This window comes from Amyelois transitella, chromosome 9, assembly GCF_032362555.1.
Source record: "Amyelois transitella isolate CPQ chromosome 9, ilAmyTran1.1, whole genome shotgun sequence".
Lineage (NCBI taxonomy): Eukaryota > Metazoa > Arthropoda > Insecta > Lepidoptera > Pyralidae > Amyelois > Amyelois transitella.
In genome coordinates this window covers 10,770,933-10,787,017 of record NC_083512.1, presented here as the reverse complement: position 1 = coordinate 10,787,017, position 16,085 = coordinate 10,770,933, and the positions used below count along the sequence as shown (strand labels likewise).

Genomic DNA, 16,085 nt, shown 5'->3' with positions numbered 1-16,085 from the left:
GACAAAGCTATTAATATTGCTTTGTCTGCCTCGTAAAGGATAAAGATGTGGTACAGTGTATGTATGTTGTAAATGAATAATATTTAAGCACAATTAATATACCCATGATCTCTATATATATGATCGTTACACGCAAGACGCGCATGAGTTACATAATGTAAACGCGTAATTCTGATATTATTTTCCGTGAATTTACAATAAGCCACTCGCTAGGATACGGTGCGATTTTTTTATTCACCTCACACTTCTACACTCAATAGGACCACTACATCTCGTTCCCATAGATGGCGTAAAAGGTGACTAAGGGTTAGGCTTATAAACTTGGGATTCTTCTTTTAGGCGATGGGCTAATGAAATGCTCATGAAAAAGTAACTGAACAAATATATTTGGATTCAGGTTGAAGAAGAGAGTTATGAATGTTATGAGTGGACGAAGCGAAGGAAGCATACAGAGATCTTGGCAAGTGGAAAGATGTAGTCTCTGACTACCCCTCCGGGAAAATGGTGTGATTTGGTGTATGTATGTATGCAAATTTAAGGACGGTGCTCAGAATTGCGTATAATTTTACTCAACGTGTTAAAATCTCGCATTAGATGAGCGAACCGCCTATCAAGTGCAATTTCTAAACGCGGCATGTTCTTAACTCTGCAATCTGTGTGTTTCAGATCTAATTATGTAAAATGCCAATTGAAAGATTAGGCCAGACTTGAAACTATTAGTTAATACTCAACCTGTCACTATTTGAACTTCAATTCGATCGTAAAGCCACAGCTGAACAAGGACTGTTGGCTCTGTCTACCCCGCAAGGGATATAGACGTGGCAATATGTATACATTTTTATAAAGACTGATAGGCCACGTTCAGCTGTTTGGCTTAATGAAAGAATTTAGATTTAAATAGTGACAGGTCGCTAACCTGTCGCCTAAAAGAAAATCCCAAGTGTATGAGCCTATCCCTTAGTCGCCTTTTACGACATCCATGAGAAAGAGATGGAGTTGTCCTATTATTTTTTCTAATGGTGCCGGGAACCACACGGCACTCCAATATGTAGGTATGTACCTAATAAACTAATAACAAAACATACGATCATATCACACTTTCACTAAAGTGACGTAATTTAGCTTCCCCATTGTACCAACGTTACGGGATAATGCATCTTATTACTAATCAACGTGCCGTGTGGTTCCCGGCATCAATACAAAAAAGAATAGAACCACTCCGTCTCTTTCTTTCCGTAAAAGGCGACTGAGAGATAGGCTTACAAACTTGGGATTCATTTTTAGGCGATGGGCTAGCAACCTGTCACTATTTGAATCTCAATTCTATCATTAAGCCAAATAGCTGAACTTGGCCATTCAGTTTTTTAAAGACTGGTGGCTCTGTCTACCCCGCAAGGGATATAGACGTGATCATATGTATGTATGTACTAATCAACATTGTAACTTAAATGCTCACAGGTAACATGGTAATGAGTTTTGTGTGGAATTCGATAACTATAATAAACTAGCTGGGCCCGCGACTTCGTCCGCGTGAAATAGTTACGAGTATATCGGGCATCATTGAAGCCCTCAAGGATGAATAATTTTCCCCGTTTTTTTACACATTTTCCATTATTTCTTCGCGCCTAATAGTTGCAGCTTGATATTTTATAGACTATAGCCTTCCTCGATAAATCGTCTATTCAACACTAAAGGAATTTTTCAATTTGAACCTGCAGTTACTGAGATAAGCGCGTTCAAACAAACGAACTCAAACTCTTCAGCTTTATAATATTAGTATAGATATAGCTAACATAGCCAAGCATAGCATCGCAACCACTGGGCGGTCGGCACGTTTATCTAACTTAATTAACAGCGTGACAGACAAGTTAATTTAGTTCACTATAGTGAATGGCAGTAGAAGTAATGTTAGACAGCTAAGCCTACTTTTACTATGAAAATTGTAAAGAGTTCGTGTTTATTTTTTACAATTATTATTGTTATTTTAGTTTCTTTTTCAAAAAATGGTAAGTTGTTTGGTAAATCTTTAATAAACGTATAATACCTTCACATTTTTATTCTAGCTTGGATAATTGTGTTGAAGAAAATGCTGCAGTGCAGTTCGTTACTGCTTCTTCCGTACTCACGCTTTGGATGCGGCAGTAAACTTAGTTTTAAGTAATTTATTTGACCTCAACCAATGTCGTGAAACCAAAAGATATGACAATTATTAAGTGATGTTGATGTGTCCCATAATAATGATTAAAAGTGTTGATCACGATTCTAAATTAAATATTGTAAATTTTAGAATTATATTTAACACGGGAAATAAAACATATAAATTGTAACTAACCAAAGTATGTACCTACTTGAAAGAAATTTCCAAGAAGTCGTTATTGGTGTCTAAATAAGACCAAAAAAAGCTTAAAATGTGATTTTAAGAAATTCATTTCGACTTAACTTCTCGCATACGAAGTCGCGGGCTACAACAAGTTATTAATTGAAACATCACGCTAATTTTGCGTTCCCGTGGGCAATTCTCAGGGCACCCCTAGTCAACCTAAGGTACAAGACTGCGCGTTGATTGTGAGTCAATCAGTCAGAATACTCTTTTAAAAATAAAGATAGACACAAATTCAGGTTTTCTATACATGGCGCACTTCTTGGTTTCATAGGGTACGTACTTGGTACATAAATACCTATATGCCAAATTTCCATATTTACTAGATAATTTAGAGATTAATTACGTAACTATTGTATATTACTTATATAAGGGATAGGCTTATAAACTTGGGATTCTTCTTTTAGGCTATGGGCTAGCAACCTGTCACTACTTGAGTCTCAATTCCGTCATTGAGCCATAAATCCAAACAGCTGAACGTGGCCTACAGTACTTCAAGACTGTTGGCTCTGTCTACCCCGCAAGGGATATAGACGTGAATATATAAATATAAATGTTTGTATGTATTTTATTAACCGCTGAACGTGGCCTTTCAGTTATTCGAGACTGTTGGCTATGTCTACCCCGCTAGGGATAAAGACGAGAGATACATATATATGTTTGAAAATACTATTGGCGACGGTAAAAGGCGACTAAGGGATGGCTTATAAACTTGGGATACTTCTTTTAGGCGATGGGCTAGCAACCCGTTACTATTTGAATCTCAATTCTATAATCAAGCCAAACAGCTGAACGTGGCTTTAGTACATCATGGATTTAGTAATGAAGTCAAGTTTAGAGCGTCGTGTAATCCAATTTCAACAGAAGTAGGGCTTCGTAGTGAAGTCATGGTGACCCCGAAATGAACGAATTGGGTCGAAAAACTAAACAGGTACTATACAATAGTAATTTCATTCATATATATGTATACGTATTTATCCCTAGCGGGGTAGACATAGCCAACAGTCTTAAAAAGACTGATAAGCCACGTTCAGCTGTTTGGCTTAACGATAGAATTGAGATTCAAATAGTGACAGGTTGTTAGCCCATTGCCTTAAAGAACAATCCCAAGTTTATAAGCCTTTAGTCGCCTTTAACGACATCCTTGCGAATGAGACGGAGTGGTCCTATTCATTTCTTTACAGCATCAGCAATCCTATGCTACGACTGCAACAGTGCCTACGACCCTCGCTGCGGCGAGGAGTTCGACTCGTTCAGCCTGGGCGTCGTCAACTGTTCCCTGAGGGACCCCCCGGAACACATACCCGTGGTGGAACCGACTTTATGCCGGTCCATTAAGATGGAGAGTGAGTATCAAACTTATTGTTAGCTAAAATAAATACCGTGTGGTTCCCGGCACTCTTGTAGAATAGGACCACTCCATATCTTTCCCATGTATATCGTAAAAGGCGACAAAGGGATAGGCTGATAAACTTACTCTTTTAGGTGACGGGATTATTGTAAGAACATTGATAAGCTATTGATAAGATATTGCTAGCAACCTGTCACTATTTGAATCTCAATTCCATCATAAAGCCATACAGCTAAACGTGGTCTTTCAGGCGTTTCAACACAACACTCTTTCTACCCCTCAAAGAATATAGACGTGACTATATGTATGTTAAATATAACCCGCGGCTCAATCCACGTGTAACGAAAAATCACTCTATTTTCCATTCTCTCAGGCATTTTGAATTCTTTTTTAATACGTAAGTAATCTGGCAGGTGTAATTTCCAACCTTTAGACCAAGCGATTTGAGCTATGCTTTCACACGAGTATGTCAGTCTATCAAATAGTAGCCTTCTTTAAGAAATGCACTTAGTGTTTTTTTTTTACAATTTCACACAAAATTTATCAACTTAGTACCCAGTTACCCAGTACACTCATGGTGATTTGATTTGTACACTGCTTTATTTTATTTGGAATATTCATTCTGAAACTTAGTTCACATCAATTACATCACAAACTTTTCATTATATTTCAGTCTACGGCAAAGTCCGCGTGGTCCGGCAATGCGGGTATCTCCCCGAAGTAGAGGAGGCAGTAGGAGAGGACGGCCAGAAGTCCTGCCGTCGTCAGACCGGGAACGGGGACGTTTTCGTCACATACTGCTCATGTGACACAGATCTGTGTAACTCTGGGAGTGCAGTGTATGTGAACCAAGCGACCGCTACGTTCGGTGTGATTGTTGCTTTAATTTCTTCGACATACATACGTTCATAAAATCACGACTTTTTATCGGAGGGTAGGTAGGCATGGGGGATTTTGTCTATATAATCCCAGTTCTTGTTTTAGTTTTGTTGTTTGTTTGATTCGATAGTGTTCATAAGCGTGTCTAGTATTTGACAAGTGTAGGAATAAAAAATTATGATTATTTGCTGGATTACGTTATTTTTAGCGACCATATACGAGTATTTATGTGACATTATCATTAACTTGGCGTATTCTAAGAAGTGTCGTTTAAGACACCGGGAATCACTTCATAACCGAGACAATTAGACGAGTCAACTATAAGTAGTCCTACCGTCGTCAGACCGGGAACGGGGGCGTTTACGTCACAAACTGATCCTGTGTCACGAATCTGTGTAATTCTGTAAATGTTTGGATCGGTTCGTTCGGTTTGTTTATGACCAATGTGTGTTCTATTTATTTTTTAACTATTAAATTACTTGTTATTTGTTTAGGTATGTTTAATTAAGATTTCCCTGTGTATTCAACTATAATAAAGTGTATAACTCGTTAACGATTTTGGAGACATGTTAAAAACTTAAGTTTAAATTCTATAACGAATTTTGTTTCTCCAGTAATAGAATACATCTTGAAAAATATATACCGTTACATCTAGGCAATTTAATGTATAACCTTACCTTATTCAAAACTACTTAAATTAGGTACTCCTGTGTTATATAACCTGAACTAACTGGGAATCGAACTAGATATCTTGCCTTTCATTTTAACTTGATTGTTAGAAGTCAGAAGAAGATAACCTTTCAACGTTCGTGAATAAAGGTTAAGGTCGTGGAGTCAGGGTGTCAGTGTAAGTTTAGCGACTTACCAGGGTTGGCACCGTCTCTAAACACCTTGGGCTGATTCCTGTACGCCAGGAAGTACTGGATGTGAGCCATCTCGTGGTGAGCGGTCACCAGGTCTTTCATGTCCACGTGGGTGCACATCTTGATGCTGGAAATTTGAGAAGAAAGGCTTTTTACATATTTCTTGAACAGCCCGTTTCACTATTTTAAAATTTTCAACTTAACTGCAAACAAAACGTCATTCTCTTAGAAGTATCGGGCATTAATTTTAGGACAGTTTCTTTGGTTTGTTACCAATTATCATTGGATCCAGTTAATTAATTGTGTCTTTATGCTTTGGAACCCATCACATCAGAGTAAATCAAATTCATTTGAAGCGCGTGAATATCATAAAAGGCGAGTAAGGGAATAGGGGCATTCATATAATAGGTACAACTTGTGGGGTTGTGCCGTTTGGTGTGGTTATAATAACTGAACGTGGCCGATCAGTCTTTTCAAGACTGTTAGCTCTGTCTATCCCACAAGGGATATGGATGTATGTATGTATGTTTGTAGGTACAACTTTTACCATGATCCAGTATGGATTATGGTAAAAGTTCCCATGTAAAGGTTGCCTCAGGCGGGAGTCGCTTCGTGTATAAACCTGACTTAAACAATCCAGGATTACGATTAGAAGGCGCACTCCAGACTGCTTTTCAGAGAGATGAGGATGTATCTGGTATTTACGCAACGCAAGCAGGAAGTAGGTGATAACTATCATTACCAATATACCGTTGGGAGTATATAATGTTGGGAGATTGCTCCTCTGCGAATCCAGAAGTACTGAGATAGGAGCTTTGGATCCAATGATAATAGTAACCAACATACCGGTAATACTTTTAGGCGATGGGCTAGCAAACTGTCACTTTTTTAATCTCGATTTCACCATCAGACCATACAGCTGACGTGGCCTTTCAGTCTTTGAGACCATTGGTTCTGTCTACTCCGCAAGGTATATAAACGTGATTATATGTATGTATACCGGTAATCGTGTCGATTACAGAAGTCCCAGGCAGAAGGTTGACAGTGTATGTGTCTGTCCGGAGGCTGGTCCAGCACACTGAGGGCCCAGAAGTCCTGGGGCATCGCCGACATGTTCATGGACACGAAGAACTCTTCGGCCAGTTGGAAGATTGTCACTGGGGTGTAGCCCTGGAAATATAGAACGTTTCAGATGTTTACTGTCAAAATTTATAGGGCTATAGCTGTCCTTATGAATGGATGTTGTTAATAAGGAGAATGAGGCATAGGATTTCTGTTGTATTAACATACTTTTTGAATCAAATCTAAGAGTGTGGGGAAACATCCTAAAACCTAGGTTCCTCTGCGAGGGTTTTGGAGGCCAGACCGTTGTAGCTTCGTGTAAAAACTGAACTTCCTAAATCCAAAATTATGAACAAGCTTCATGGATACATACATACATAAAATCACGCCTCTTTTCCGGAGGGGTAGGCAGAGACTACCTCTTTCCACTTGCCACGATCTCTGCATATTTCCTTCGCTTCATCCACATTCATAACTCTCTTCATGCAAGCTCGGCGGTTTCGGGTACTTTTGACCTGACCCTTTACCAGGACGTCCTTAATTTGATCAAGATACGTTCGTCTAGGTCTTCCCACTCCGACCTTTCCCTCCACACTCTCCTTGTATATCTGCTTAGTCAACCTGTTTTCATTCATCCTCTCCACATGACCGAACCATCTCAACATACTCTTTTCTATTCCTGTAACTACATCTTCTTTCACATCACAACATTCCCTTACCACGCTGTTCCTTATCCGGTCACTCAATTTCACACCCAACATACTCCTTAACGCTCTCATTTCCACTGCATTTATTCTGCTTTCGTGCTTCTTTTGCCATACCCAACTTTCACTTTCATACATTAATGTCGGGACCAACACGCCCCTATGCACAGCCACATACACTGAGACAATACATTCGCAACTTATGTACCAGGAGATTTAAGGCTTGCTCAGTGAAAGTAATTAAAGTGTCAAGTCTTTGTCACGATAGAAAACATACCTGCTGAGTCATTTCTGGTGTAACATCGACCAGCGTCTTCCCTGGATATGGCAGGGTGAACGGCACGATCCCTGACCAGCTCTGGCCCCACATGTCCCCAAGGACGTGGGCGGGGATGGGCGCAGACCGGGAGATCCTCTCGGGACCGTAGGCTTCCCGAAGACGACGACGGACGTAGGCGTGAAGGAGGTCGTATAATGGTTTCACCTGTAAAAAGCAAAGTTATCTATCAAAACTTAGGCTTCCAAATTATTGTTTTTTTATCCATTATTAAGGGCATTTCAACATACATATAATCACTTTTATATCTTGAAAAGACTAACAGGCCACGTTCAGCTATTTGGCTTTATGATGGAATTGAGATTCAAATAGTGACAGGTTGCTAGCCCATCGCCTAAAAGAAGAATCCCAAGTTTATAAGCCTATCCCTTAGTTGCCTTTTACAACATCCATGGGAACGAGATGGAGTGGTCCTATTATTTTTTTATTTGTGCCGGGAACCACACGGCATTTCAACTACTTAATAATTGTCATATCTTTTGGTTTCACAACATTAGTTGGCATCTAATATATTAGTTAAAACTAAGTTTACTGCAACTTAGAGGTAACAAACTGCACTGCAGCATTTTCTTCATTAACGTCAACTTCACAATTATCCAAACTTAAAATAGGAAGGTGGACGAGAGAATACATTGTTATGATTAATCGGAATGTTGTAATTTGTTAATTAAACATCTTCCTCTGTTATCTTTCAGCGTGCTTAAAGGATAAGTTACGGATAAAATTTCGATCCCAAGTATTCTAACCTAACAACTAACATAAATAGTCAGGATTTACTGCTCTTACACTGTATTTCATCCTAAAAAAGTTTAGTTCCATATTTGTTAAAAACCAACCTGTTCCCAAACCTCCTCCACCTCCTGCCTCAAGTTCCCGGACTCATACGGGAACATCCAGTAAGCAGACGCGTCAGTGAAATCTGGAAACATTGACATTATCCATTAATTTCAGTACTCAATGTGATTTTACTTCATAGATATAAAAATGCAAAACATTGTGTTTCCTGGCCAGAAACCCATCTAAGTATCTATATTTTTTAGAACAATTAAATGGATGACATACATTCATCTCTTTTCTCTGAAAGAGCGTTTCTGAAGCGTTATCCGATGACGCTTCACTGAATTCCGCCGGCAAGCCAACCGCTCTCAAATTTAAAAATTAATTCAAGTAATTCAGGTTTCAAAATTCATTAAAGTTATTAATTACTTTACTGGACATTGAAGATATTCGTAAATATAGATGTCAAAAATATTATCCTCAAATATAAAAATTTATAGATGTAGGTTTTTGTTACCAATTCGCCTGATAAAAAAATATACGCAATCATGTCGGGCTAAATCTGTTGTATGAAAATTTTGTCAATAACATAACTTTGATTCTTTCTGTATTTAAATAATAATTAATCGTTGAATGCAAAGATGTGATTATACGTATATATGTACTCACTGTTCAACCTAGCGGCCTGGTTGGTTAAATCGGCGAGTTGCTCGTACAAGTCCCGGATTCTTCTCCCGGTGTTCCTCCTCCACTCGGTCCACACGTGGGACAGCTCGTCCCAATCTCTGGAGTGGGACATGATGAACTGGAGCTCGGGTTGGAGGTGTAGACCACACTTGAAGGGCTCGTTGTAAGCGCAGATTTCAGCCGTGTTGTATACGGCTAGCATGTCGTTAATGATTCGGTTATACTGGAATTGTTAAGAAAAATAGTTAAATATCTAATAACATGTAAAATGGATACCGTAAACAAATGAGCCGGAATGAAAAGATTGGTAAATGTTTGTTTGTTTGTTTGATGATCTTTATTGCATAGAAATTTACACAGTAACAAGAAAATAGTAAGTATATAGTTATAAAAGAAATAAATCACTTGCAATGGCGGACTTATCCCATGAAGGGATCTCTTCCAGTCAACCGGCAAACAAGGCATATTGTTATAGTCAGCGAAGATCAGACAGGAATCGTTACTACTTGAAGCGTTCCTCTTTTCGGGTATCATGAGTATTATTATTGTCTACATACACATCACGTCTATTTCCCTTGCGGGGTAGACAGAGCCAACGGTCTTTAAAAGACCGATAGGCCACGTTCAGCTGTTTGGCTTAATGATAGAATTGAGATTCAAATAGTGACAGGTTGCTAGCTCATCGCCTAAACTAAAAGATGAATCCCAAATTTATAAACCAATCCCTTAGTCGCCTTTTACGACATCCGTGGGGAAGAGATGGAGTAGTCCTATTCTTTTTTCTATTGGTGCCGGGAACCACACGGCACTTTTGGGTATCATGAGTATTATTATTGTCTACATAAATACATTTAATCACGTCTATTTCCTTTGCGGGGCCTACAGAGCTAACGGTAAATTTCTATACAATAAAGATACAAATAAACACACCATAAAAAGAGTGATTAGAAATAAATTTACTCACTCTGTCTAACTGATCGGGGGGCAACGCACTGGGGCCTATGATAGACAGTAGCCGGAGTTGTCTGAAGGTGCCATAGTCCCTCACAGCCTGACGAGGGATCTGCTGAGCCGCCTCCCACAACCCTCGCTGGAAGAGTGTGTAGCGTTGCTGGGCGTCCAACTGGAAAATAAATAATGTCTTGTAATACGCAAGTTATAATCTCTTTGTCCCTTACGGGGTAGACAGAGCCAACGGTGGCATCCACTTAGATAAGAAACAATGTCTTGGAATTCATAAATATAATTTCGTCGTGCCGTGTGGTGTCCGGTCCTTTAGAAGAGGATCTCTCTATATCTTATCAATGTATATCATAAAAGGCAACTAAGGGAAATTCTAATAAAATTGGGATCCTTCTTATATGCGATGAGCTAGCAACCTGTCACGTTTCGCATCTCAATTCCATCATTAATGATGACTGTCGGATCTGTCTACCCCGCAAGGGATATAGACGGGGCTATATGTATGTCGTCTTTATTCCTTACGAAGAACAGTCTTGAAAAGACTGAAAGTCCACGTTCAGCTGTATGGACCAATGACGGAATTGAGATTCAAATAGAAAAGGGTTGATAACACGTCGCTTAAAAAAAATCCGAAGTTTAATATCTTTTTATTCGATTGACTTTTTTTATCAGCTGCCACACATTTAAATTTTTCTTTGCCACCAAACTAAATAGCATAGAATCTACTGAAAAACAAAGAAAACTTACAAAAAATAAATACGCAATCGAAGCCGAATTCGCGGACAACATTATGACATAATCATAATTCAGACACCAAAATCACACACGTAAATCCCGAGGTCGTCCACAGTGGTCACAGCACACATAAAAATAATGAGACACCTATTAATTCACACAGCAGCCGTACGTTTGTCACCATTGTGGATGATTAGAGGACATTCCCACGGAGGTTGGTGTTTCGCAATCGTAACGTGACGCGTGCGCAGGATCTTAGCTTAGGGGAAGAGTGAAATTATAAACGAAATTATTGAGGAAGCAGAGTGCCGTGTGGTTCCCGGCACATTAGAATGGGACCACTAAATATCTTTCCCATCGGTGTCGTAAAAGGCGACTAAAGGAAACGTAACTAAACTTGGGAATTCTCTTGTAAGCGATGGGCTTGCAACCTGTCGATTTTTCAATCAAAATTCCATCATTAAGCTTTAAGTGACCTTTCAGGCTTTCATGTTACATGTTATCACGCCTATAATATAAAACGTCGTTGCCATGCCGGGGTAGACAGAGCCAACAAACTTAAAGGTACTGATAGGCCACGTTCAGCTGCTCGGCTTAATTATAGAATTGAGATTCAAATAGGTTTCCCGCCTACATCTTGAAGAAGAATCCCATAAGCTTATCCCTTAGACGCATTTACTACATCCATGGGAAAGAAATGGAGTGGTTCTATTATTTTTTTCTATTGGCGCCGGGAACCACACGGCAAATAGTTGTACGGAGTATACATCTTAAGTTATCTTAAAGATCGTGACAAGGCGACGCAGATTAGACATAATCTAATAATTAAATATATAAAGTATACTTAAACAAGCTTGATTCAAGATCAACACTTGTTCGTGGGAAATAATAATGACGGGTTATTTTGCTAACTAATTGAAGGATATGTACAATGTTATGGTTTGCAAGCATAGATTTTATTGTAAGCTTCCATGTGGCAAAGACTAATTTGTTGCTATATTAATACTATTGATCATTAAGCGTGCCGTGTGGTTCCCGGCACCAATAAAAAAAAGAGAATAGGACCACTCCGTCTCATTCCCATCGATGTCGTAAAAGGCGACTGAGAGGCGATGGGCTACCAACCAGTCACCATTTGAATCTCAATTTTATCATTAAGCCTAACAGCTGAACATCGCCTGTTTTTCTTTCATGACTGCTGGCTCTGTATACCCCGCAATGGATAAATATGTGATTATATGGATGGATGGATAAAGTATGAGTATGGAGAAGGACATAGGGATACCTTTCAACCTACTAAACTATACTTCCCGAGGGATATGCGAAAAACCGAGTAAAAGCTATTAGCTTACATCCGCGAATAATGTAGCATTTTTATGGTGAAAGAAATGAAAAAATTCGGTTCAGTATTTCCAAAGATTAGTTCTTACAAACAAACAGTTAAAAACTTAACCTCTTTATAATATTAATACGAGTATGGATGAATTCCACAATAAACTCAAGGAAGTAAGCTTTAATTGTTATTTACATACATTATTCTGAGCAGTGGGAATAGCCATGAAAATGACTATCAGATAACGTTGCAAGGTCGCGGTCATTTGGGTTTTTGGCTTAATTAAAAGTGGCAGGTATACATACTTTTTGTGGAGATTCACTTAAGAGTTAAATTCCATTTTATACTTACACGTTTTTCTATCTATATCATTACAGCAAAGTTTTGAGCAAAAATGTAGAAATAACTGATAGATTTTTTCTTGATTGGTGTTCAAAAAAGGTTTTCTTGCTTGGTTCCCTAAAACAACTGTTGAGTTAGGTTTAGCTTCAAACTAAGTGAAGCTACATTTATGGCAAGTGGAAAGAGGTAGTCTCTGCCTACCCCTCCGGGAAAGAGGCGTGATTTTATGTATGTATGTATGTTTATTTGTTTTTTTTTTACAAATTACACTTATTGAGTTAGCCTCTACTATATTTTTATAATAAATACTTATATTGATAAACATCCAAGGCCCAGGCCAATCAGAAAAAGTTCTTTTCTCATCATGCCCTGGCCGGGATTCGAACCCGGGACCTCCGGTGTCACAGACAAGCGTACTACCGCTGAACCACAGAGGCCGTCAAATGGTTAATTGGTTCCTAACGAAAACGCCACCACCACATTCAGAGTAGGTTTCCAGACCGTAACAAAGTATCAGTAGTGCCGTGTGGTTCCCGGCACCAATACAAAAAAGAATAGGACCACTCCATCTCTTTCCAATGGATGTCGTAAAAGGCGACTAAGGGTTTGGCTTACCAACTTGGGATTCTTTTTAAAGCGATGGGCTAGCAACCTGTCACTAGTTGAATCTCAATTCTATCGTTAAGCCAAATAGCTGAACGTGGCCTGTCAGTCTTTTCAAGCCTGTTGGCTCTGTCTACCCCGCAAGGGATATAGACGTGACCATGTGTATGTATGTATGTACAAAGTATCAACCAAGTTGCAAGAGTCACGGAAGCCTGTCAGCTACCTGGGGATCAAATGCCTCACCAGAACCTACTAACTCCAGGCTTTTGTCCAAGCAGCAATCCGAAAAATACCTGACTTTATGTCGCTATACCGTTTAAAAGTTAAGATACTACAGACGAATTAAAAAGAAAAATTAAAAAAAAAAGTAGCAAGTAGTAAAACTATCGCCGTCCCGTTTCATGTTAAAATAAAAAGCGAAACAGCTATAGTTTATCGCGCGACAAAAAAAGGCTGGAACCGAAGTATAGTGGCGGAGGATGTTACTGAACTAACACAACGAGAAAGCAAATAAAAATACATACATATGGTCACGTTCATATCCCTTGCGGGGTAGACAGAGCCAACAGTCTCGAAAAGACTGAATGGCCACGCTCAGCTATTTGGCTTAATGATAGAATTTAGTTTCAAATAATGACAGGTTGCCAATCCATCGCCTAAAAAAGAATCCTTAGTTTGTAAGCCTATCTCTTAGTCGCCTTTTATGACATCCATGGGAAAGAGATGGAGTGGTCCTACACTTTTTTGTATTGGTGCCGGTAGCCACACGGCATAGAGAAAGCAAATGTGCTTTTAAAGACAAAGTTACCAAAAACTAGTGCATAAATTTAAAACTATTCTTCACAAAGCAAATATTAAGACCATTTGAAACATCGTAATGCTAATCATCACGCGATATGACAGATTTAAACTCCAGACAGTCTCCAGATAATTGCGTCTCTGTAAATGATGGTGATTCATGAGCAAGGTGATAATTACGTGGTGATACACCACCTGACTCATCATAATTGTATATACTTAATTTTATCGTGACATGCGACGACTTGTGATGTCATTTTATTCTTCACTAGCATTACCCGCGACTTCGTCCGCGTGGAATAGTTATTTTGGGCATCATTGAAGCCCTCAAGGATGAATAATTTTCCCCGTTTTTTTTCACATATTCCATTATGTCTTTGCTCCTTATAGTTGCAGCGTGATGTTATATAGCCTAAAGCCTTCCTCGATAAATGGTCGGTCAGATGGAAGTCGCTTCGTGTAAAAACTTGAATCACCCAATACAGGTTATATGTTCAAAGGAATACCCTGGGCTCCTCTCCAGAGGTGGTGACGACCGAGGACCGGGACTAAAGCCAGGAGGAAGAAATTCTGGTTAAGACTATTCTAAACTGACCTAATCGAGTTAACGCCAGAAGAGAATGTTGTTGAAACAAAAGGTTTATTTTTAATTCGTAACTAGCTCTTAAAAATTCTCGGTCTTCAGTAACTAGAGAAGAATAGAATAGAATAGATTTATTTTCAAAATTGGATACAAGGTATCACTTATTGACGTCACATCACTTAAATCTAAGTATAACTACTAAAGCGCATGTGTAGAAGAAGCTGCGGAACCAACTACACTGCAGCATTTTCATCGGATGTCAATGTACGAATATAGATCTCTTAAATCTAAATCATGGACGAATGCACATTGTCTACCTTAAAAAACATGAATGAATGTAGCTCAATACCATTTATCCAAAGATGAGCACATAACACGCGTAACATTGAATCGAAAATCTCTAATTTCACGCGACGCAATCAGATTCCCATAGTTATGCAAATTTCCACCTCGCACTCTTATATGGTCACGACAAATGTCTGGTACGTGCCCTCACTAGAACTGTTTATCATGAGAGTGACCATGACTTCTTTATTTTACAGAGTGAGGAACATCGCATTGGCTCTTCGTCTTTTTTAAGGGCACTGCACTTGGAATAAATTGAGTGAAAAATATAAATTTTTTTGGTAAATGTGGCAAAATTTTGGTTTTCTATAATTTGGCAATATTTAATACCTAATGTATTCAAAAATTAATTCTCCAGATGACAAAAAATATTTTTGAAATTTTTATTTCGAAGACGAATTTAACCTCTGGATAGTATCGCAATACGGGAGATAATATTTTATGTTAAGATTCGACGAGAAGAATAAATATAAATAACAATAATAATGACCCACAAACGAACAGCAAAACAAACCACAAATCACCGAACACCGAAACAATTGAGGCATCAATCAATCAATCAAACAAAAACCAAGCAAAAACAATAACTAGAGTAGACATCCATTGATAAAGAAACGAGTTCAAGTTTACTACAATGTACTGTGGCGTGCAAAAATGTTACGTAAAATTAATATATGTGACAGCCAAGAAGCTTATACTATAGAGTTAACAAAAAATAACACGCTAACAATCGTCGTAAAATTTGAATTTATTGCTGCGTATAAAACAAATTAGTGCTTTCTTTTGCTCGTTTATATGAGTTTTAATTACTACTGGTAAAATATAATAAGTTTACGTGAAACCGGAATCCGAAGTTATTAAATATATATAGTATAAAAGTAATTTAATATAATAGACACACATACATATTATTACGTCTATATCCCTTGCAGGTAGACAGAGCCAATAGTCTTGAAAAAATATACGTTCAACTGTTTGGCTTACAGATAGAATTGAGATTCAAATAGTGACAGATTGCAAGCCCATCGCCTACAGGAAGTATCCCAAGTTTATAAGCCTATCCCTTAGTCGCCTTTTTATTATACATGAGAACGAGATGGAGTCATCCTATTCTTTTTTTATAGGTGCCGGGAACCACACTACATGCTTTCCTTACCTAGATAAATAGCTCTAAAGCGGTTTAACTAAAACATTGTATAGGAGTTAACCTCCACATGATTATAAGCTCCTTGGTCAAAATCTGTTGCTCAAGACACCAGCCAATTTACGTCTCATTTACATTACAATACTAAATGAAGAGTAAATTCAGTCGAATTACATTCAGAATTTTGAACTTTATG

At 38.5% G+C, this 16,085-nt stretch overlaps 1 protein-coding gene across 1 annotated transcript in view; it reads right to left on the bottom strand.

The window, feature by feature from the left end:
- Positions 1 to 16,085, bottom strand: part of LOC106132501 (angiotensin-converting enzyme) — a 135,389-nt gene that overhangs the window by 109,402 nt on the left and 9,902 nt on the right. The window contains exons 2-7 of the mRNA XM_013331943.2: positions 10,005 to 10,163; positions 9,023 to 9,263; positions 8,413 to 8,495; positions 7,517 to 7,723; positions 6,474 to 6,643; positions 5,476 to 5,600 (exon numbers count right to left, since the gene is read on the bottom strand). Of these exons, the coding sequence (XP_013187397.1) occupies positions 5,476 to 5,600; positions 6,474 to 6,643; positions 7,517 to 7,723; positions 8,413 to 8,495; positions 9,023 to 9,263; positions 10,005 to 10,163 (985 nt within the window). The remainder of the gene's footprint in view (positions 1 to 5,475; positions 5,601 to 6,473; positions 6,644 to 7,516; positions 7,724 to 8,412; positions 8,496 to 9,022; positions 9,264 to 10,004; positions 10,164 to 16,085) is intronic.